Source organism: Chlorocebus sabaeus, chromosome 15, assembly GCF_047675955.1.
Source record: "Chlorocebus sabaeus isolate Y175 chromosome 15, mChlSab1.0.hap1, whole genome shotgun sequence".
Lineage (NCBI taxonomy): Eukaryota > Metazoa > Chordata > Mammalia > Primates > Cercopithecidae > Chlorocebus > Chlorocebus sabaeus.
The window spans coordinates 59,787,719-59,812,535 of record NC_132918.1 but is presented as its reverse complement, the minus strand read 5'-3'; the positions used below and the strand labels follow the sequence as shown (position 1 = coordinate 59,812,535).

Here is a 24,817-nt window from a genome sequence, read left to right as displayed (position 1 = left end):
GCAGGTGTATCACAAGATCAGGAGTTCAAGACCAGCCTGACCAAGATGGTGAAACCCTGTCACTACTAAAAATACAAAAATTAGCTGGGTGTGGTGGCAGGCTCCTGTAATCCCAGCTACTCGGGAGGCTGAGGCAGGAGAATCGCTTGAACCCAGGCGGCAGAGGTTGCAGTGAGCCAGGATTGTGCCACTGCACTCCAGCCTAGGCAACAGAGTGAGACTCCATCTCAAAAAAAAAAAAAAGACAAATTACTATGTCATCACTACTTACATACTAATTGAAACTGACAGCAGAGAAAAAGGAATAAAAAGACGTATAAGCAAGAATGCAGTGGCTGTAGGTATTTAGAAGTTTCACTTCTGGGCAAGTTTCTTGTGATGACATTGCTGCTGTGCGAATAATTGGATAGGGAACATGGAATACAAATGCAGCTGGCAAAATACACTGTCGTACTTCACAAGTTAAAGCAGTAGGTGCCACCAAAGAGATGGGAGTTGGCAGTATCCCAACACATCTCACTGCTGTATACTTAAGATTCAAGCCCTCCAGCACTGAGCCTGGCACATGAAGTGTTAAAAAATATTTACCAATGAATGAATGATATTTTGGTGACTCCACATCTAAGTTCTGATATAATTAATGGGAGTAAATAATCCAAGAATACTTTTTTGTTTGTGTAAACTCTTGAGCAAACAGTTTGCAAGCAACATGCAACAATATACTCCTGTAATTTCCAGTTACCTACCAGGGCTGTTGATTATGGCAGTCAAGGGTCCCACTAGCATTGCGAGCAGTAAGGATTGTAGATGATGTAGCTTTGTTTTGGTCTCAGTGTGCTGCAACCAGTAGCAACTGACAGCAACGGGCAACTTCAGTGAAGCAGGGATTGGCTCCAGGATGGTCTGTTTCACCTTCAGGGTTTCTAACAGAAGCATCTGCCGCCGCCTCAAGGAGAGCTGCAAATACACACCAAGCACCCTGCAAGTTACTTTGGGAAATGTCTGTTATTTTTTTTTCCACCATAGCATGAAGAGATTTAATGCTAATGAAACTTCTGTCAGCTGTTAAACTTCTTGTGGGGAAAAAAAACCAGCCACACTCACAGCATTTAGAACATGAATAAGATGCTTTATAAATATGGTTGGTTGAATGGGTGTACTGCATACTCCTACACAACCTTTACTTATGTCATTCCATCCTCTTTGTATACGCTGGTGAGCATCTTCAGTGCACATGTCACATGGGAAGCTTGTTACAAATTCAATCCTCAGGCCCTATTCCATAAATTTTGATTGACTAACCTGAGAGCGAGCCCAGGAATATACATTTTAACTAGCAGCCCAAGTATTCTACTTTGAGAAACAAAGCTCTATACTCAACCCCACCTGTTGCCTGTGCAACAGGCATTTGCCTTCAACATGATGCCATTACTAATTGCCTTCAGAAGACAAACGTTGCTTATAGGAACCCTTTGTGGCATATACTCTTTGTTTGTTTGGGTCCTGTCTCATGTCCCTTCCCTGTTGAATGCTTTATTGCCTTTGCATAAAAGACACACAGGGATTGTCCCAGGGGGCTGCTTGTAGATTAGAGGTATATTCAAGGGAGACAGGAATATTTTAAGGACTACTTGCATTGTGCTTGCAGTAACACACCACACTCACTTACTTCATGGTTTAAAATGTACTTCAAGTAAAAGCTCAGAAGTAAACAGCTGTAAGAGCACTGAGGTTCTTGTTGAAATAATTTTACCTCAATGAATTACCAAGACTTGTAAGAACCAGAAGGGACCTTACAGGTCATGCACTCATAGGAATATTAAAAGGGCATCTTCTGGGGGACTTTAAAATCAAACTTTAAGAAAAAAAAAGTTGTATCCCTAGTGTCCGCACACAGCCAGAAAAAGATTTTCTGCTTTCTGGAAAGTCGAGATGGCGATAGATTTCTTAGCACGTAACATCTAGTTAGTAGAAAGAGTGGTTGACAGCTGAGACTAGAGATGTTCACCTGAAACAAAACACATCATAAATGACAAAATAGTTTTGTCATTAATGCATGAAAACTTTAGTACGATTATTTCTAAATACTGCTTTTAATAATATTGTGATAAAAATTTTAAAATGAGAAATATGCAAAGAGCTTTATAGTATAACCAATCACCCCTACTGGAAGTAGTTTTAACTACTTTAAAGTGGAAACTAAACTCTCAAACTGGTTTTTAAAATGCACTAAGTAGAGCTAAGAGAATACACCAATTCTTTTCTGATATATAATATTTAAATTACTGAATTATAGAGCCAAGTTACAACTTTTCCTAAACAAAGCAGTCTGGCTGTGACTTCAGAGATGATGTGCCCTGCACTAACCCTATGGCCTTGTTCGAAAGGTTTCAGACCTTTTCTACAGTCTGTCTGACTTATCTGTAAAATGGTCATTATAATGACTTGTATAAGATGTTTCATCAAACTCACCAGTCCTCAGTCCCTTCCAAAAGGGGAAGTACTCAACTCACAGCCCTTAAAGTTAGGTTCTATCCCATGTGACCACTACTTTCCCTCTTCCCCAGGGGGAGTGAAAGTACAAGCCTGCAGAAGCAGCTGTCCCGAGAGGCAGAGATGCCGGGAGAGACTGGTCTACTGGTCTTGGCTGCCTTACTCCTTAAGAATGATCCACTTCTGTGTCTCCTTATGATTAACCTCCCATTGGTTAACTTGAATGGTGCTCTGTCCATTGCAACTAACATAACCAAAATGAAAACCTATCCCATGTGGTTATTGTGGGAATTAAATGAGAGACTATACAGTTTCTATTAACAACAGCTGATCAAAGCAGATAATGTATTACAAGATGTAAAAAACAAAATGAATAGGTACTATCACAAGGTTTCTATACTTGTTCCTGCATTTGTGTTTGGAATCACATTAGCACCTGGTACATTTATAATTTTCATGGGCTAATTAGAACAATTAAGCATTGAGCTAAATTCAGAATTGATTAATTTATGCCAAGAGAAAGCTGGGTGATAGCATAGCACAGAGAGTGAACTAAAATTTCACTCTATTTTGAATCCAGGTAAATGATAAGAACACTAAGTCATCTCTACTTAGCAAGGAATATAAGCAGCCTGCTATACTCATGGATTCAGTTGGATTTCCATGTGGGGGAAAAAGGTGTCCTGATCCCTATTTCACACCATACGCACCCACAAAAAACCAATTCTAGCTAAGTTATAGATCTAAATGCTAAACATGAACAGCAAAAAATTTTCATGACCCTAGAGTAGGCAATTTCTTAAGCAGTTCACAAAAGTGGTAACCACAAATAATAAAAATTTAAATTAGAGTATATTAAGAACTTCTGTTCATCAAAACATACTAAAAGAGTGAATAAACAATGGGAGAGACTATTCACAATATGTTATTTGACAAAGGTACCATATATGGTAATAAAAATGAGCAAAAAACTGTACAGAAACTTCATAGAATATCAAATGGCTAATGAACACATGGAAATGGAAAATTGGAAAGAACCCGAATGCTCATAAGCTGTATAATGAAAAAAAAATGCTCCTAAGTGTATAATGGTAATATACCAAAATAGAATAATGTTACAGCAACGAGAAATGAATGATCACCTACTCACAGCAATGCAAATGAATCTCATGTGGAATAAAAGCCAGATGAAAGAGTTCATTTCTAAAGTAAAAATTCAGTTAAAACTATTCTGTGTTTAGTTAAACAGTCAGGAGAGTGATGATAGGGAGTTGCAGAGCGAGTGACTGGAACCAGACACTAGGAGAAGCTTCTGGGGTGGCGATAATGATTCTTTGCATGGATGTATAGACCTTGCAAAAATTTATCATGCTGTACAAATTATTTGTGCACTTTACTATGTTTATACTCAAGGAAGCATGAATTGCAAAGGAACAAGATGAAACTTCAGGGATTATGGATACATTCATTATTTTAATTGTAGGATGACTTCACAGATGTAGACATGTCAAAACTCATTAAAGTACACACTTTAAATACGTGCACTTCACTGTACATTACTTCTCATAACGCCATTAATTTTTTTTTTTAAAAACTCTCCTTCAACAGCACCATTTATGTTTGAGCAGAAATGTAATTTCAGCAAAACATTAAGAATGTAGCTATAGTTTGAATTTTATTGGTGTGGGTAAAGTGTTAATAAATCCCTTGTTTGAGAATTTGACTTATGCTCCACTTTCTAGTTTTGTACCCCTGGAAATGTGCTAAAGGTAGGTTGTCAGTTGTGTTACCAAGCATTACAAAGATGACGTATAAAATTGCATCTAAGCTTAAACTATATATAAATGAACTATAAATACCTGGTGGGGATACCACATCTTGGGGTTTCCCTGAGTGCAGTGTCTTAAGTAGGATATCCCTCTCAGGGACCTAGCTAGCTATGTTTATGGCATGAATTATAAGAAAGACTGGATCCTATAGGGAACAGGGCTTTTAAGCCAGTGAAACCTTTTTTCTCCTTTATTTAACAGATATAATTCATATGTAATAAAAATCATCCTTTTAAAGTATACAATTCAGTGGGTTTAGTGTATATATATTTTTAGAGACAGGGTTTTGCTCAACAGGGAGCACAATCACAGCTCACTGCAGGCTTGACCTCCTGGGCTCAACAATCCTCCAACCTTAGCTTCTTGAGTAGCTGTACCACCATGCCTGGCTAATTTTTAGTTGTTTTTTTTTTGTAGAGACAGAGTCTTCTTGTGTTGCCCAGGCGCTGGTCTTGAACTACTGGCCTCAAGTGATCCTCCCACTTTGGCCTCCCAAAGTGCTGGGCTTACAGATATGAGCCACCTTGCCTTGGTTTAGTATAATTATAAACTTGTACAGCCATCACTAATTCCAAAACATTTTCTTCACCCTGCCACCAAAGAAACCCTGGGGGTTTAACAGTCACTTGCCAATGCCAAGAAGGCTCTTGGACTCACTGCCCCATGCCAAGAAGGGTCTTGCACTCATACACTATGACATTCATCTCCTCCTGTCTGAGATGTGACTGATGAGGAGGCTAAGAGGTTAGTTCCTGGTCAGCTGTGTAGCCCAAGGAATGGCACTACTGGTGTTTTGGGCTAGAGATTCTTTGTTATGGGGCACTTTCCTGTGCACTGTAAGTACAGATTGTATAATTTAGCAGCATCTTTGGCCTCTCCCCACTAGATACCAGTAGCAACCACTACCCCTTCTACTCCCTAGGTAGGGACAACAAAAACGTCTCCAGGCATTGCCAAATGTCCTCTGGGGGACAAAATCACCAATGTTGGTAAACCTTTGATGTAGACCGATAACAGTGCTGGGAGAACTCTGACAGAAAAGGAAAACCTGACTCAAACCCACTGGGAAGCTGTGGTTGCTGTTCTACATCCTTGAGTAGACTGGTGCCACGTGTGGTCTGTGAGTCTTATGAGACTGAATATTTCATTGGATCTAAGAAAATCCCCTAATGGGCATTGCAATTGTTTTTTTGTTTTAAGTTATCTGTATTTAATTTCTGAATCTAGTTCTTTTATGAGCATTGTTTCATATCTATTTGTAATTTTAAATATGTAATATAAAAAGACAACACTGCGATCCATGAGAATTTTTTTCTCCTTGAAAAGGTGGTCTGTTACTCAGGTTTAAGCAACACTGAGTTAGGCTGAGTCATGTTTTCTGTATCAAACTAGGCAAATAACCATAATGACACAAAAACCTATTTTTTTTGTTTTGTTTTAAGACGGAGTCTCGCTCTGTTGCCCAGGCTGGAGTGCAGTGGCGCAATCTGTGGTCACTGCAAGCTCTGCCTCCCGGGTTCACACCACTTTCCTGCCTCAGCCTGCTGAGCAGCTGGGACTACAGGCGCCTGCCACCATGCCTGGCTAATTTTTGTACTTTTAGTAGAGATGGGGTTTCACCTTGTTAGCCAGGATGGTCTCGATCTCCTGACCTCGTGATCCGTCTGCCTCGGCCTCCCAAAGTACTGGGATTACAGGCGTGAGCCATCACACCCGGCCACAAAAACCTATTTTAAAAAAGGTCTTCATTAATAAAAGTTAAAAAATTAGACCGTAGTATCAGCACTAACCTTATTTGAAATCTGATGTAGTCTGAGATATTATGCCTATCATTATTGTCTATACTTTTTCTTTCAGTTGTGAATTTTTTTCCTTTTTAGCCACATAATCCCATTCCATTGATAGCTAGTATTAACCTAGTAGTAATAACAATATAGTAGTAATAACTGTGAAGATAACACAGACTACTGAAGTACAGTGGAAATGGTAGATTTAGAGCTAAAAGAGCTGGGTTTGAGTCATAGCACTGTCACTCTCTGGCTAAGACATTACCTAGTTCACTCAATTTCTAGATTTCTTAGCTATGAAATGAGGGCAAGATAGCACTCAACCTCATCAGTTTGTTATAGTAAGCGAGCTAATATACAAGACAGCACTTTGTAACCTGTAAAGTACTTTACAAAAATTTCATTAGTATTACAAATACTTACCTCAGTCAATTTGCTTAAGTCAGAATGATCCTTGGCCAGTTCTACTGCATCAATGATTGAGGTTTTGATATTCTTATTAATCCTTTCCATTTCACTGAAAGCTAGAGGCTGAGGAGGCAACGCATTCCTGGATGTCTTGTCCAGATGTGGTGAGGCATTTAAAAGAAGCCCATAGATGATTTGCCTGATGGGCTGAGATATTCTGTGGGCATTTGGTTGCTGCATGTTTTCCACCTGTGTGTGAAGAATGGTCCGTCTTAGGACCAAAGCATCACTGATGAAAGGTGATAGCTGGCCTTTAGCTAAAGCCACTAATACCCATTCTGGCAAACCAAGATTCAAGGCATCTGGACAGACATAAGTACCACACTGGAAGAAGTCCTGCAGCTTCACCCGGGACTGTTGGTATTCTTCCATGGAACAGCAGAGAAGTTCCTTAACATGTTCTCGATCCTTTTTTGGGAGGTATTTCAGAACATTATCTAGTGCTTCAGTAGGGTTGGCAAAATGAGACAACCAATTCAGAAGTCCCAGGATTCGGTGGTGTCTCCTCCCTTTAGAACTGGTAGCTCCAAGAGGAAGACGTGCTTTACTTAAGAATGTCTCCATGATAGGTAGATTAATATGGTCATTTCCACATAGCACCGCAAAGAGAGGTAGTAGAGCTTTATTCATATTGCTAAAGTGATGGCAGAATGCATCAAGGGAAAAGCATTTGGCAGGGATATAGTTTTGTGTGCCCTTAATAGTGTTAATATTTCTCCACTGAAAGCTATTCAATGGGCAAAACCCAGTTTTCAGGTCAAAAATGCAAAAGTCACTATCTGACGATAACACAGGGCAATTCCAATGATTAGCAAGTGTCATAATGTCCCGATCTGCTTCTGAAAAGCACTGGACAAAACATACCTGCAGCTTGATCAAAACCTGTATGAATACTTCCCGGATGAGTAAGGGACATACATACCCACTCCCACCAACAGAAAGGGAATGGGCCATCTGGATCTTCTCTCTAGCTCTATCCTTTAAAGTTGTAAGCTTTTTATCCGAAATGTCACATCCTCCATCTAATACAACATATGGGCATATATTACAAGCAAACAGTGATTCAAAGAAGTTTTGTACAATATCTGCAAAAGAATCATAGTCCCCACCATACCGGAGCTCCAAGTTTGAATTGAAGGAAAGACGGTGGAAAAGAGCATAGCCATCAATGACAATTTTTGTGTCCCGCAACTTCAAATCAGTGAAGAACTCATTACTGTGATCTTCCACAAAACTCATTAGTCCTCGGATACCCATGACGACAGTCTAAAGAATTAATCGCCTGTTTAAAACAACAGAAAGCATTTTCAATTGATGCTGGTTATGGGGCACCAAGTCATTGCTTCCAGCACCACTAAATCAACAGCAAATGTTATGAAGTGCTCTTTAGATAGAACATAGATATCAACATCCATAAATTCTTACCTAGATCCTCAAGCAATGTTAGCAGTTTGCTTTTTCATTCTCCTCTGCTTTCTGATACAAAGCACAAACTCAATGGTTTCATGGGTTGTGATCTTTGGACGGTGACAGAGGCTGCTGCTAATTCTAAAGAAAAATCATTAAAGTCCATTACTGACACAGAAGTATAGAAGTTCTGTGAACTTTGATTCTGAAGTGGTAATAGTCAACATCTTACAGCACAGAGTATTTGTTTTGTGGGGTCAAAGTAGAAAGTCCTAAGCTTAAAAAATGATATCATTATTCATCTCATAATCACAAAGCATTTGGGCTTCAGTAAAGTGAGTTGTGTAGGACCTATGATAGTGATCAAGTTTTTCTTTTGTATTGACAGTCACGGAACTTCTTTCAGACTTGGCTTGCGGGCCCTTCTTAATTGGCATAGTTTTTGGTATAAGGAAAACTGCTTCATGCCTCTAGGAACCCCTCTATCCAGTTACACCCCTAACCACGAGCTCTTTTCATCGTCTTTTTTTGTTTTGTTTTGTTTTTGAGACGGAGTCTCGCTCTGTCGCCCAGGCTGGAGTGCAGTGGCGCGAATGGCTCACTGCAAGCTCCGCCTCCCGGGTTCACGCCATTCTCCTGCCTCAGCCTCCCGAGTAGCTGGGACTATAAGCGCCCGCCACCTCGCCCTGCTAATTTGTGTGTGTGTGTTTTTAGTAGAGACGGGGTTTCACCGTGTTAGCCAGGATAGTCTCGATCTCCTGACCTCGTGATCCGCCTGCCTCGGCCTCCCAAAGTGCTGGGATTACAGGCGTGAGCCACCGCGCCAGGCCTTCATCATCTTATTTTGCATATCTGGCCCAGTTACTCTTCCTCATCTGGCTGACTTAACTCGCAGGATCAGAATTGATGGTTTTTCTTTTGGTGCCTCAGGCTTCAATATGGCCCAGCATGGTACTGTTACATTAAAATCGTGACATTTTGTCACTCATGGATTTTTTTTTTGCAATAATTTCGATTTTTAGAGATATTGCATTAAAACTTATCTTGATTACTGAATTTTATTGAGATCCATTTACATTTTACACTTACCTCATGCTAGTCCCAGCCCTGTCAGTATCTCAGAACCCTATCCTGTATAGTACTTATTTCTTTGCAAGGCAGTCTTGTAAAGCGTCGACAAGCAGAGACCCTGTCAACTCGTCCTATGCAAATTACAGGGCCTTGCATAGACAGTTGCATATAGCTGCATAGGGGAAAGGCGGGCAAAAGGTTTGACCTAAGTCTTCAAACACAGGCCTTCACACACCGTGCCACCTCGGCCCTCACAACCCGCCGCCCAACCTGCAGCAGAGCCCACCTGCTCTTTCCTCCCTGAGGAGTAGCTCCTCCATCAGAAGCCCGCTAGAGCCCAGCGAGGACTGGCTCGTGCACGTGAGAGTTCAACACCAAGAGCGGGAACCGGAAGTATCCCGTGTGACGTCTCTGGGAAGTACACTTCCGGGATGCCGGTGGCGCCAGACTGCGCCAAGGCGCAGGTGCTCCCGGGCCCGGAGGCGCTAAGTAGCTACAGAGAGCTGGGACGTACGTTCCGAAGTGGCTACCGTCAGGCTAGGAAAGCTTGGCCCGCCGGTACTCCTCTCTTTTCTCCGCCTACTTGGGTCGGCGGACACTTCCGCCTTGCTGCAGCCTCATCCCGACTTCCCAGTATGCCCCGCGCCGTCTCCCTGGCGACGGTTCCAAACAGCCGTGGCCCGAGGTATCTGGCGGTCGGTGGGTGCGGTTGCCGGTAGTTTGAGGCCTGCTTGATTACCGGCAAGACTTGGGCAAGCCCCGGGGGCCGCTCCGACCACAACAGGGAAAGGTAAAGCGAACTGTGCTCCTCGGGGCTCGCCAGGCTGCCCTGCGAGGGGGAAGGTAATGGTTTCAAGCTGTTCGGGCTGGGTTCCGAATCTCTAGGACTCCATGGCTGCGATCTCCTCGCTTTCCTGGACGTCTTATCTCCGGATCTACTCCAGTCTCAGTGCCCCTCAATAAACGTTAACCTGCTTTGCCAAAATGTAAATGTTTTAAAAAGTGAAGAAGCACAGAATTGTTCGTTTTACCTTAAGGTTAAGGTTTACTTTAAAGGTAGATTTCTACTATAGCAGAACCTGGTGACAAATTGGCTTCCTCTTATTACCTGGGAAGGTAACAACTGATTTTCAACTTGTGATAAATACTCCACCTTCCGTTGTCTTTTGCCCCCAGTCAGATCTGTTTCACCGAGAAGGGGTAGTTTGCACAAGTGGTAACTTTCTCCAAGTTCCCATCTAGCTTTCTTAACCAACTTTTTTCCCTCCTTTGGGCGGGAGTTGATCTGCTGGACACTTATTTGCCCTAACAAGATTTATTAAAGACCTAGTGTATGCCAGGGGTTATGCCAGGGATTGGAGATGCAGAAATAACGAAGATGTGTTCGCAGTGCCCAAGTTCACTCACAGACCTCACAGAGGGGGAGGGTGTTGTCAAGTGAACAGATAGTTCTAGAATCTAGACAATGCGAAACATTCTTGGGTAGGTTTATGGTTGCACAGAGGAGACCGATGGAATGGATGACCTAAAAGCGGACTAGAATGGGGGTGGCAGGGCTGAGTCTGTGAGGTTGGGCGGGAGGGAACCTAGTCCCAGAGTCTTCTGCAGCCTGGACCAGACTGCTTAAGTACTGCTGGGTTTAGACTGTCCTTTACAAATAGGAGCTGCTAGAAGTGAACTTCTCATAACTATTCTGTCCGTCCGTAATTCTGTCCTTCCCTAAAGGGAACCTTAATCTCATCTTTAAGGATAATTACTGAGTGACCTGAAGGACCCTTTTCGGTTGGAAAGGCTGTATAAGTCCATATATTTATTTGAACAGCTTAGTATGGCCAGACGGCATCACTTTTATGACAGTGAAGGGGAAGTAAAAACGAAAGGTACATTTAGAGGCCTGCTCTCTAGTTGTTTTTTCAGCAGATTTTACTAACATGTCTTTGGAAGGGAAAAAAAAAGCTGGCAACTAATCTCATTGGTATCAGGTACAACTTAACTGATTAATGCATTTTAAGAAGGAAAATGTTGTAAATGGGCATTTACTGACGTTCTGTTTTGAGATTTTTGTGGTTAATTGCCCTAGTAGTTTTTGTGGTTGACGGACATCATCACGTAAGGCCCATTGACCATCCTTAAAAACTACGTTTTTGTCTCATAGCTTTGGAATTGTTGAATATGAAAACCTAGCTTTAAGGTATAAACAGTTTTCAATTTAAAAGATTATTTCTATATAGATTTAAAACAAAAGCACACTTTTCTTGATAACTAACAAAACATTTAACATTCTGATGGAATAAAAATGATTTTACTTTGTACCTACTCATATGAAACAGTCCTGCCTTTCTTTTTTTTCTTTCTTTCTTTTTTTTTTTTTTTTGGTTGAGATGGAATCTCGCTCGGTCGCCCAGGCTGGAGTGCAGTGGCGAGATCTGGGCTCACTGCAAGCTCTGCCTCCTGGGTTTACCCCATTCTCCTGCTTCAGCTTCCCGAGTAACTGGGTCTACAGACCTGCCACCACGCCCGGCTAATTTTTTTGTAGTTTTGGTAGAGATGACTTTCACTGTGTTAGCCAGGATGGTCTCGATCTCCTGACCTCGTGATCTTCCTGCCTCAGCCTCCCAAAATGCTGGGATTACAGGTGTGAGCCACCACGCCCAGCCTAAACAGTCTTGCCTTTCATAACTGTCACATCTCAGATGTGAAGAATTACAGATATATGTGTAACATTTATATTCCACTGACATTAAATGCAATTTTAGGTTTGAATTGAATTTGTTAACTCTTCCTGTTTTTAATCCAGAGAGATTATACACAATGTGTACAATAGGAACTTTAGAAACTAGAATTTGCTGAGCATGGGAAAAAATTCTCTCTGAATCCTTATCTCTCTTTGCATCTGTTCTAATAAATGCAAAAACTGTGGTTTAACATCTACACACAAAAAAAGTCTAAAGGAAACAGCACCTGCTAATTTCTTGTTTAATCCTAACTCTCTCTTTGTAAACCAAAGTAAACATAAGGTGGGAAGAGGGCATTACAAAAAGGTTGATGCAGATATATAGATTTAAGGAAGTGATAATGTTCTTGTATTTGGAGTCTTTTATAAGTAGGTGGGGAGTATAAATCTTAAATGAAGAGATTGTTGATTGTAAAACAGATGTCCATCCCAGATATTTGTGGAAAGTTGGCTCTAATTCAGTTCTGCCAAATTTCAATGTACAAAGGGAGGCTCTTCCTGTGAAGGATTGCCTTCTACTGGAATTTGTGGTATCTCTACCTTTTAACATTTTTCTTTCAAGTTGTTAACCAATATGGTGTCATTTAGTCTGCTGATCAAGGTGCAGATAATCACTGCACTTACACTTTTTGTTAGAGATCGTTTAGCATCCTTTAGACCTGATCTTTGAATTTTTCATCTTTATGGAATTGACCAACGCTGTTTGGATGAATTTGACCATTTCTTAGGAGACTCGAATGTTAAGGTTCTATAAATGAATGAACTAGTTCTCTCTTGTTTGGAGCAATGCTGAAATTCCAAGAGGCAACTAAGTGTGTGAGTGGATCAACAGCCATTTCCACTTATCCAAAGACCTTGATTGCAAGAAGATATGTGCTTCAACAGAAACTTGGCAGTGGAAGTTTCGGAACTGTCTATCTGGTTTCAGACAAGAAAGCCAAACGAGGAGAGGAATTGTAAGTAAAAATACTTCGTATGAATCTTGAGTAGGCTGCTTTTTGTTTGCAGGTCTTAGCTGATTAAGAACATGAAGGAGACCAGGTATGGTGGCTCATGCCTGTAATCCCAGCACTTTGGGAGGCCAAGGCGGGCGAATCACTTGAGGCCAGGAGTTCAAGACCAACCTGGCCAATGTGGCAAAACCCTGTCTCTACTAAAAATACAAAAATTAGCCAGGCAGGGTGGTACATGCCTGTAATCTCAGCTACTCAGGAGGCTGAGGCACAAGAATTGCTTAAACCCAGAAGGCAGAGGTTGCAGTGAGCCGAGATCATGCCACTGCACTCCAGCCTGGGCAACAGAGCAAGACTGTAAAAAGAAAAGAAAAAAAAAAAAAAAAAAGAGCATGGAGCAATGTCCACTTTGCTCTTTATACCAAACCAAGTATTTCGTGAAGATAGGTAAGCTCCCTAATTAGTCTTTCATATTAGGTTTGAAGACATTTCAGCAGGTGAATATAATATCCAAATGACCTCAAGAAGGGAGCTAGAAATGGGAAAGATTATGTGAAAATAAGATGTTTGGGCATGCCACAGTCTCAGTGACAATATTGCTTCCACTTAACTTGATTGGAACTTCTTGAATGAGAAAATAAGAATTGTTCATCATGACTATTTTTAGAAATATTACAAAATACAAATGAACAGTTATTAACATTTGAGATGAATAGGGTATATCAAAGAAAGTACAGTATTAATTTTCTCTGGGCTTTCTATGGGGGAGATTTTCAAATTCCATAATCAGAAAGCCGTCAGATTAAATACTTAAACCAAATGGACACTCCCATTTAAAATTAGCTTATGTTGATGACCGCCTTGTCACCTTGTCTCTTTTGATTATAATCGGACCCTATACACTTTGATAATAGAGAAAAACTCTTAAAAACTTTAGATAGTACCTCCCTTGCAGATAAACCTCCATTTTTGGTGTAAAGTTTTTTTAATTTGAAAGTAAGTTGGAACTGAAGTTAGGGTAAGAAACTTGCCTATCAGAAACGCAGGAGGAACAGAACGCAGAGGGAAGAATGATCCAAGATATCAACCCTTAACCCCAGAAGACCACATTTTCATCCCATAGTATATTGTTTTCTTCTGAGGTTTTAAAGCTACTCTAAGTTCTTCCAGCTTTTGCCTATTGGATATTTCAGAGTGGATTTAAAATCAGTGTGATGAACACTTTTCTACATCCTCATAGGTCATAGGAATTGTAAAGGTAAATGTTAGTGATGTTACTACTTTGTTTTGAAACTCAACCTTTTAAATGGTCTTTGTCCAGAATTTTTAAAAGCTGTAATTATCTAGAATGTATAGTTTTTAGTTAATTTCTACATGAGGGATGATAAAAGAGCTGGCATTTTTCTGATGTCCTTAGAACATGCATTATGATTCCTACTGAAAAGGATTTTTTTCCTTTATTCCTAGAGATGCTCTTCTACCCATTTAGAATAGAATGATAAATTTCTGACAATTATTAGAGAACCTTTATGGAAACGCTGAGAGTAAGACCTAAACCAGACCCAGTACTTCTAAAAACTACACTGTAGGATCATATCCAATTTTAGTTTCTTCAACGAATGAGGAATATGAAAAATTTTAAGATAATTCACAGGAGGACGAAAAAGTTGATTAAAAGGATGTAAAATAAGATGTATGAAGATCAAACTTGAAACCTTTAGACTTGAGATAGTGAGTGGAGAGAGTGTATTTGTAGTTGGGGGGAAGAGAGAGAGAAAGAGAACGAAAGAGAAGAAAGGGGGCTGGGGCTGGTTGGTTGGTAAGTGATTTGTTAGTGATTTTTCTTGTACCTGAACCAGTCTTAAAAAAGTATGACCAGAGCTGAAGATGGCAGACAGAGTCTGTGTTTGTGGAGTGAATCCAATAGTGAGGATAACGCACAAAAATCATTTGGCACCAGAAGGTCTCGTCCAGAATCTCTGGGAAAGGAATCTTTCATCATCAGAATCCAAAACATTGCATGCTGGCCACATGTGGCTTTCAGATGTCTTTTGTTTGGTCTGGGTAGTGTTTCTTTTTAGTAAATTAGTCAGTTTTTTTGTTTTGTTTTGTTTTGTTTTTTGAGACAGTCTCACTCTGTCACCCAGGCTGGAGTGCAGTGGCATGATCTTGGTTCACTGTAACCTCCACCTCCCAGGTTCAAGTGATTCTCCCACCTCAACCTCCCAAGTAGCTGGGATTACAGGAGTGCACCACCACACCCGGCTAATTTTTGTATTTTTAGTAGAGACAGGGTTTCACCATGTTGGCCAGGCTGGTCTTGAACTACTGCCCTCAGGTGATCCTCTCGCCTTGGCCTCCCAAAGTGCTGAGATTACAGGCATGAGCCACCGTGCCTGGCCAGTAGTTAGTATTTTGAAATGAGCAGCTCATATAAATTGAGTATTTTGTCTTCTCTAGGAAAAAAAAAAAAAAAAAAAGATTGGTAACGTTTGCTAACATCAGTTCGTGTGTAGCCACAATGGGCTGCTAAAGCTAGGTAGCAGCTACTCCTTTAGACAAATTCTGTATTCTCCAGTTAGCCACATTCCTGCCTCTCCTCACTGTCTCTTGCATACAGCTGCATCACACCTTTCCACTACCTGCCAACCTTTGTAGACAATTGCTGTTAGAATTATTTGCTAAAATCAGAAAAAAGTGTGAATGTGACTACTCACAAAATTCTAGAATGCTGTAATAGAAACAGAGCAGTATGGTGTCATTGTTAAAATATCAGCTTTGGATGTAAACAAGAAGTAAAGCCAGGCCTGTTCTTAATGTGAAGTCTAGATTCTGCACATTCCTCATCTGAGCTTTGGTTTTCTCATCTTTAAAATGGGTATAATACCTCATAGGACTGTAATAATAATACGATACCTGCCTATTTATGTAAGATTTAGATATCACATTGCATCACTCATAATTATCCCTCAAAAGCAGCACAGATTCACCTTAATTATAAACAATCCAAGTTAAAGGAATAATTAAAGGAAGCCTAACAAAACTTTAGCTAATTACCACCCAATGACTGCAATTGGAAACTTCTAATAAATGGAAGGTTTTTTTGGATTACTTTTAAATGAGAAAAATTTCCCAAATAAACCAATCTGAAACCAGGAATGTAATTTAAAAAACGTATTCAATGATTTTTCTTGAGATTATAACAATTCTGTTGTCATCTTTTATATCTCTGTGGCTGTCCAAAATAAATTGGTTCTCAAAATGTGAACCTTTTAGCTAAGATATCAACTCATCAGTGATTGTTATGTTTAATACATGTATGGAGGCAGGAAACTAAACTCGTTTTTGTTTTTTTTGTTTTTTGTTTTTTAGTGTTGATACTGAATCATTTGTGAGCAAAGCACATTATAGCACTACTCATTGTCCAAGCAATTTGACTAGATATGGTTTTAAATTATGCTTTACATGCTAGACATAGGGAATTGGTTAATGTTAGAGGTGGCTAGAAGGTGAATACTTTTTAGAGATTTTTATAATGGTATGAATGCTATTCCTTCAACGCATCAGAATAGGTATGACTTCCCTTTTTGTTTTGCAGATACACCCTTAACTTTTTGAGCTCATGAGGAAGGTATCAGACTCTCCCTTGGTATCAGTGTTAAAGGAGTCACTTGGGTAGACCATAAGTTTTTAGGACTTATGACTAGTTCCTATGAAGTACAGATTCCTTATATACGTTTCTAGATTTAATCAGAACTTCACAAAATGGAAGAGCTATATATACATAGTACTTTTCAATCAAAGTATTGCAATTTATCATTTTGCCACCTGGGGGCATCACTCCACCATTGACATTTTGCATATGGGATGACCTGTAATTACAGTGTAAATACCATATTCCTTCCATATTCCTTTACATTTTTATTGACTTTCTGAATTAGCTGTGAGATTAAAATAAAAGCTACAGACATTTCACTTGCTCGATGCATGTTTGTAGAGTTTTCTTTCTGGCATAAATGTCGGGCATCCCTTTTTTCATTATAACAGTAGAATAAAATTAAACTGTTAAAATGCGTAGTGAATGGGATAGAGGTTTTTCCTTTATTATGCATCATGAAATTCATAAAACAATATTTGAGAATATTTTCTTTCATAATTATAGACACTCTGATCTAATTATGTTGTCATAGTCCTAAAAAGATTGTGCTAGTTCTTATTCATTTTATAGTTTTGTTAAGTTGTCAAAGTATCTTTTCAAAAAATCAAACACAAAAGATTTGATCAGCCAAGAAACTATTCTGGCCCTTAACATTAGCATAGTGCATGTAATTTAATAGAAAAGAGATGTTAAGGAAATAGGTTTACCCTAAAATACGTGATTAAACTTGTAAATAATCATGGCCACAGCTGCAATGAATTTCAACATTCATCTTATCGGCATAGAATGTTTGTGATAATGATTTTTTAAAAATTTATCGCATTTAAGATACAGTGATCTTACTATGCAGAGTTGGTTTTCTGCTATAGTCTGTTTTAATCTGTCAACTATTAAGTATTTAATACAATTTAAATATTAAACCTTTGCTTTGGACTCAGCACGAGAGAGGAAACTGAGGCAGTAGGAGATAAGGCCTGGCCCTCAGGTGCTTCCAGTCTGGAAGACTAAATCAGCACACACAAAACAACTAGTATACAGCACAAGACAATGCTTAAATATCTGTGTGGCAGGTTGCACTCGGAGATGTTGGAGTGGCCACTGCCTAACTCCCTTTCTAGCTCAATATGGTAATTATCTTACTTGTTTCTATGTACTATCTAATGTATGTGTATTTTCCCCCTTGGTCCTATCCATGTACATATCCAAACATTTTTCCCCTTAACTGTGATCCTACACCTTGGTCTTTGCCTAAATATGGGAAAAATAGTAGACATGGAAATGTTTTATCTCTACAGAAGGCATTTTTTTCCCCCTCTGTCTCATATGTCTGCCTAAGATGAGGATCAGGAATTAAATAGGAAAAGGCTTACAAGTCCTTAAAGAAATGTCCCTCAAATCCAGGCTCTTGCCTCCTCGGAGAGCTCTTGGGTTCGTATTAAAGCAGATTTTTAGAAGTCCTAGCAAGCTGATTTTCCACCCAGCTATGGAAACAAAATGAAGGGTAGGGGTCCAAGAGTTGATGCTAGAATGAGTCATACTAACAGAGGGGAGTGGTCTTAGACCATAAGAGTAAGGGAGGTAGAAAGTAAGAAAAAGATAATTGAAAAAATCCCCAAAGCCAAAACAGTCTGGGTCCAAGTTGTTAAGCCCTACTCCAGTTTCTACTTATAGAAATCTCAGACGTGCAGCCCTGTTCCAAAGTACTGTATTGAGATAGAATCACCAACTGGCATGAAGTCAAAAGGGCTCAGGGTCTTTAAAGGACTGAACCATAGTTGAGTCACCACCCTGGGGTCCAGGCCTCAGCTTTTCGTATTCACATACCCAGAGATGGTCAGTCTTAGAGAGGAGCTTATACTAACTAAATCAAGACAAGGGAGATCTATAAACCATGATGCCACTTACTAATCTGGTTCCTGGGATGAACAGTACCTCCTCCTTTTGTGCACCCTCCCATCATTTTCTGGTAGATGTTCTGGAGAAGCTGTATATCTAATCAGAAGTGAAAATATAACCAAAATAAGCAGGCAGAATAATTGGGCAATTACTCGCTTAAACCAGGTAAAGAGTCTCTTCTTTGAACTTGACAAAATGGAACAGCAGCTGTATGTACATTCTAAGTGGCTATTGCTGTGGGAGCCCTGAGACCCAGTGTTTATCTACTAAATAGCTCTGGATGCATACCCATACAATTATTCTTAGGGTACCTCCTTTCCCAATATTGAAAGGAATGTGTATACATTTTACAAAAAGTTCAGGTGTGCATAAAGAAGCAGTAAAATAATCTATAATCCTGCCTCCAACTTGTGGTCTTTTCTGTATGCATTGATAAATATTCAGTGTTTTAAGGAAATATGACATTGGTCCCAGTCATTGCCTCAGAGATGGGAGACAGGAAGAGAAGGAGACTTCACTTTTTACTGAACCCTTTCTGTGCATTTGGAATTTTGTATCATAGGTAAGACTGAAACAAAACAAACCCCACAAAATAAAGTGAAAAAACCTCACATATTCATTCAACAAATACTGGTCACCGTTTACTGGTCATCTGGAGCTTGAGTCTGGTACAGTGATTCTTAACCTTGACCAAACGGTGGAATCACAGTATTTAAAAAGTACAGATGCTTGAGTCATACTCCAGTGAATTCTGTTTGGCCTGGGGTATGGCCAAGGATTTTTGAGAACTTCCAGGTGATTCATATGTGTCACTGGACTTGAAATATCTGGTCTGGAGGTAAAAACTCTGCTTCCATAATCATAAATAGCTTGTGAATAGCTTGTGAAAGAAAAATCTTGGTTCTTGGGAGGTACAATAATCTCATCTGTGCTTGCAGGATGGGAGGTTGGGTGAGGCAAGACTTCCCTGAGAACTGTCAGCTGAAATCCGAAGAGTTACTAAGAAGTAGCCAGTGTTTTTCACAATTTATTGAGCATCGGAATTGTCTGGAGAACTTATTAAAACAGATTGCTAGGCTCCCCCCTACACCAGAGCTTTCTGATTCAGCAGATCTGGTGGGCGGGGCCTGACAATTTGCATTTCTAACAGTTGTTACTACTTCTCAGAGGACTGCGTTTTGAGGATCCTTGTACTAGGCAAAGGGATGGGAGCACAGTTGTGTTCAGTGTGAAAGGCACTAAAATGGAATAGGGTTCCGTATTTATACAATCTTATGCTTTTTTAAAGCACAAAAATGTAAGCATTTTCCCATGTTAGTAAATACTCTTTAAAAGCATCATTTTTAATGCCTGCATAATAGTCTATGGCTTTCATGTCATTTAACTGCCTCTTGTTGGATATCTAGATTCTGGTACCTTCTTTGAAGTAGAAGACTATTGTGTGCCTTTTAGCGTCCTCAGCAATTTGATGTGACGACTGTTTCAGCATTTTCTTCCTGTCAGTAGCATAACTGAAAAACTAAGGAACCAAGCTTCGGTCACTGAGAAGTGACAGGCATTCTGTATCATTCAATGGAATCACTTTTTGGGTCAGTTGTGAGTTATAGCTACACTTGCTTGGTAGTAATTAGATAAAAATAACTTCATTCTTTTTTTTTTTTTTTTTCTTTTTTTGAGACAGTGTCTTGCTGTGTTGCCAGACTGGAGTGCAGTGGCATGATCTCAGCTCACTGCAACCTCCACCTCCCAGGTCCAAGCAATTCTCCTGCCTCAGCCTCCCACATAGCTGGGATTACAGGCACGCACCACCACACCCAGCTAATTTTTGTATTTTTAGTAGAGATGAGGTTTCACCATCTTGGCCAGGCTGGTCTCGTGATCCCAACCTCATGATCCACCTGCCTCAGCCTCCCAAAGTGCTGGGATTACAGGCGTGAGCTACCGTGCCCAGCATGAATAATAATTCCTACTAAAATGTGTGGGTTTTTGTAATATTAAAAATACGCTTTCAGTTATTCAGATTGTGACTGTAATTTCTGCCATTTAATAGCTGATAGCCTTTAGCAAAGCTAATGTTTATACATTGCACCTACTAATACCTGCTTATGGATATTTCTGTCTGATTTATTTAATCATTTTAACATATCTTTACTTTCAGTTTTGAGTCATTTTAAGCAAAACGTCAATAGATTTAATGAGTTCAACTTTGAGCTCAATCTATGTATTCTTATTAAAGCTACTATTTCTATATTATGTGTAGGGGTTCTCTCTAGTGGCTGTCTGTGAAGGGAGAGTGGGTTTATTGAGTGGGCTGAGTTAATTTAATAGGATTCAGTGGTTTACACAGTGGAGAGTTATGAAAACAATTTGGAGGAAATGAATGATTTCTTTCTATTTTGCCCTGCCAGACTTCAAAACACAGTTTCTTTCAGTTTCTCACAGTTTAAAAAATATCTTCCTGCTTATCTTTTAAGAGAAAGTATAACATGAGAGCATATTAAAATCTCTTTTCTTAGAATCTTGTGCTTAGGTTCCTCTAAGTAAATATAGAAAGAGTACATTTGAACTTCACTTTGTGCTTTGCCAGTTCTCTGCACACAATAAGGTCAAGCCTCTGAGCTTCTGGCCACGTTACATTTAGAGTTTGGGAGATGGAATGGATAAGGGGAGAAGAAAATGCAAGGGCACATAGTTACTTTGATTAGTTTCAATCATGGTAATGAAGTCAATATTCTGAGGTAAATGACTTTCCTGAGGCTGCTTTGCTGCATGTGTTAGCATAAAAGAAACCATGTTCTTTATATCTGGTTTTTAATATTTACAGATCAAAGATGACTAATAAAATGTTTTAGGACGAGTAGGCTTCAGGGAAACCCTCAGTTTCTTTTTGGCTTGGGCAGGGACCAAAAAAGCCTCCTTTTAAGACTGAATTGCAAAGAAACATTTAGGAAGAAGACAACAATTAGGAAGAAGGCAACAATACTCAAAATTTCTTCTTAAAAAGAATTCTTTTTTCCTATATTACTGTTGTTTGAAAGAAAACAAAAGTGATTTATTTAAAATATTACAGCTGTATTAGTGTCAGCAGTAAAAGTATATTCAAATTACAATAGTATACTTGTTAGATTTTCAGACTTATTTAAATTAATCATTCCACTCTGTTCTTCCAATATGTTGTTCTGGTGGATATGAGTGTAGGGAAGCTGATGGTTTGGCTAACACTGAATGATATCCCATGAAATATGGAATAGCATTCTTCATTTAAATGTATGAGACGGGGGAATATCTAAGCTATCCTAGTAAATAATAATAATAATAATAAATGTAATTGGATATGCTGATCCCTTTACGTAGTCATCGTTGACTTCCTAAAATTTTTAAAGTGCAAGATTTGTGTGTTAAGCCTATTAAGTTATTGTATCTCATTATTCAATAAATAAAATATTTTAGAATGAGTGCAAAAAATGCAATAGCAAAATTTGATGGCTGTAGTCTACCTTGTGGGTTTTTTTCCTTCACCTAAAAGGGCTTTTTTCATTGAGATGTATTATAATAAAAAGTGAGCTGATTTTTAAGAGTCCAGAGGAACCTCAATAACCAAATCCAGAGTTTTTAATGATTGGTGAATATTAGAATATTCAGTCAACTAATTTTCTGACCCCAAAACAAGCACGACACCCTCAAGTATAATCTGTAACTAGCCCTTCTTGCTGTTGTTCCTACACAAGCAGCCTTTCTGAGAGAATTTTTCCTCCAACAACTTTTGGTGCATCCAGCAGCTCTGCTCTCTTCCCGGCAGGCAGCAGACAGTTCCCTTTTACCACTGCTTACTTTAACTGGATCCGTTGAGGGAGGCATCTGTTTTGCTCAGTCCTTTCCTTCTAAACTGGTCTGGTTCCTTTTTGATGCATGAATATCTCTTAAGATTAATATGGGCAATTTTGGCCAGCACCCAACTTTATACCTATTTTGAACTGAAAATTTTAGTGTGATATCATCTACCTTTAAGTAACTTGAAACGAGATACTTACATGACTTAAATTTAAAAGAAATGAGAAGGGGGAAATTTCTCAAGTTAAAATTAGTTTCTGGATCAATTTATTACCCTTCAACTGATTTTCCTAGGGAAAAAAGTTTAGTTGCCATAACATCCATGTTTAAATAGTGCACTTTGAGTGATGTGCATGACTTACAAGTCAACCTGAGAGAAAAACAGCCCTCATGTTACTCATAGTTCTTGGTCAGTTCTTCCTAAGCTTGGTTTTTGGAAAGAGTAATTTGTAAATTTAATTAAGAGTAATTTGTATATCTATGTGGGAAATAAACATTGTTGGCACCAGAGTTCTAAAAGTAGTTAGTTTACTCCACTAATTGTGCATTGTATAAATAACGTTATGTAGTATCAAAAATAAGCAGTTAATATTGTGTGACCTTTATTGCTTTAAAATGCTGTGAAATTGAATTTCCATTCCATAGTTTAACGAGAACACTTTTTATTTCTCCGATACTCTTATAAGCCCTAGTACCTGCTACTCATGAATGAATAATTATGAACCTTTGACATGCCATAGAACATACTTATTAGTATAGTAGTGCTGTATTTATTTGGGTAGTTATATGGAAAAAAAAACACCCAAAGTTTTAGTTATTGAGAAAGCAAACCCTGAGCCTGATGAAACATGTGGGGGTGATGGATATGCTCATTATCATGATTGTAGAGATGATGTCATGTCTCATGGGTATACACATATATCAAAATTTGGCAAATTATACACTTAAAATATGTGCAGTGTATTATATGTCAATTATACCATAATAATTGTGTTTAGAAAAAGCAAAAACCCTATACCATGATATATGAAAACCCTTAAGATTGTTAAACTGGCTGAATTTGCAGTTACTGATGATAATCATTATGAAACTTGACAGTTTCAGCTGAGTGTTGCTTTTTAATCTTGGGTTCATACCAGCCAGTTTTATTGTTTTTATCTCAGAGAAAAATTATAGGCTTTGTTTTTGGTACCTTTATTGGGCAAGTGAAGAAGGAAGGCCAAAATGTAGTTGATAATATTGTCCTAGGTTTCCAACTTTCTAAGAGTGGAAAATTTGGAATATTGAATTTTTGATTAGAATGTGTTTGGGTGTCAATTTTCTCAGTCTCTCCCACATGCATTTTAATTAAAGTTTGGTTGATGTTTCCACTTCCCTATTAATTTGAATTTTGAGAAACCCTTTAAAATCTAATCACTTAGCTATGGCTGCTTTCCTTCAGGGGAGATTCAAGGAAGATTTGTGACCCAACAGCCCTGAATTTCCTGTCTTCCTTCTTTTCTTACGTCTTTCATTTCATAAGGCTCATACAAATGCATATACTGTGAGCTTGGGGATAATATCAGCCAATCCACTTTTTACAATATTGGATTTGCTATTTGGTGATCAGCTGCTTTCAATTTATATTGCTATTTCAAAGACATTTTGGTGCAAAGATTACTGAGCTCTAATGAGTAGTTTCTATTATTTTTAGAATTGCTTTAGTAATCAAAATTACAGGAAGGATTAATGACAGATGTGAGTTGCAAGGCAGTTTAACATTACTTAAAAAAAGAAACATTTGGGTGTTCCATATGAATTGGACCTGACACATATCTGAAATTGCATTTTAAGTAAGCTTTAAAGCAGTTGACTATTGAACTTACAGGGAGTAAGTACATATTCAAAAGGTTTTGAAAACTGACAACAGTAGATAATTTCCCCCAGATAAAGCTTATTTGGCATTATTTTGCTAGCTCACATAACCATAAAAACTCTGTATGTGTGTGTGTGTGTGTGTGTATACATACATAAATATATATTCGTGTATGTGTGTGTATGTGTGTGTTTAGGGTGTGTATCTGTGTATGCATTTTTTAATTTGACCGTTTTTTAGTTCAACACTAGTTTCAGCAGCAAAAGTTGTGTTCAGCTGGTAATAATATCCTGTTCTGATGGATGAAGAGGCAAGGGCTCAATATTTCATAACTATACTTGGACAGGAACTCAGTATTGAGTACTTGGAAGTACTCAGTGGAGACTTCTACTTTATAAGAATTCAAAAGGCGATTCCAGGGCAAGATGGCCGAATAACAACAGCTCTGGTCTGCATCTTCCAGTGAGATCAGTGTAGAAGGCGGGTGACTTCTGCATTTCCAACTGAGGTACCTGGTTCATCTCATTGGGACTGGTTAGACAGTGGGTGCAGCCCACGGAGGGCGAACAGAAGGAGGGTGGGCTGTTGCCTCACCCGGGAAGTGCAAGGGGTCAGGGAGCTTCCTCCCCTAGCCAAGGGAAGCTGTGAGGGATTGTGCCATGAGGAACAGTGCATTCCAGCTCAGTCTCTCCCACCGTCTTCACAACCTGCAGACCAGGAGATTCCGTTGGGTGCCTACACCACAAAGGCCCTGGGTTTCAAGCACAAACTGGGCAGCTGTTTGGGCAGACACCACGCTAGCTGCAGGGTTTGTTTTTTTTGTTTGTTTGTTTGT

General features: G+C 39.2%; 2 protein-coding genes across 7 annotated transcripts in view; one reads left to right on the top strand and one right to left on the bottom strand.

Annotated features, from left to right (window-relative positions):
* Nucleotides 1-892: 892 nt before the first annotated feature.
* Nucleotides 893-9,673, bottom strand: ASTE1 (asteroid homolog 1). Of its 2 annotated transcripts, XR_012095587.1 has the most exons (5): nucleotides 9,342-9,672; nucleotides 8,003-8,125; nucleotides 6,533-7,859; nucleotides 5,943-6,049; nucleotides 893-957 (listed from the first exon to the last, which is right to left on the bottom strand). XR_012095587.1 is itself a non-coding variant. In XM_008009138.3 (4 exons), exons 3-4 carry the CDS (start codon nucleotides 7,832-7,834, stop codon nucleotides 1,820-1,822), a joined length of 1,491 nt encoding a protein of 496 aa, XP_008007329.1. In that variant the 5' UTR covers nucleotides 7,835-7,859; nucleotides 8,003-8,125; nucleotides 9,342-9,673; the 3' UTR covers nucleotides 964-1,819. The 2 variants fall into 2 exon arrangements, 1 of the variants encoding a protein (XP_008007329.1); XM_008009138.3 differs by lacking the exons at nucleotides 893-957; nucleotides 5,943-6,049 and adding an exon at nucleotides 964-2,008 and having other exon boundaries at nucleotides 9,342-9,673.
* Nucleotides 9,674-9,906: 233 nt separating this feature from the next.
* Nucleotides 9,907-24,817, top strand: part of NEK11 (NIMA related kinase 11) — a 302,909-nt gene continuing 287,998 nt past the window's right edge. For 4 of the 5 annotated variants that reach the window (XM_038002888.2, XM_008009148.3, XM_038002887.2 and 1 more), the window contains exon 1: nucleotides 9,907-12,745. In XM_038002888.2, the coding sequence (XP_037858816.2) occupies nucleotides 12,576-12,745 (170 nt within the window). In that variant the 5' untranslated portion in view covers nucleotides 9,907-12,575. The remainder of the gene's footprint in view (nucleotides 12,746-24,817) is intronic. The other variant, XM_073023611.1, reaches the window with a different exon arrangement.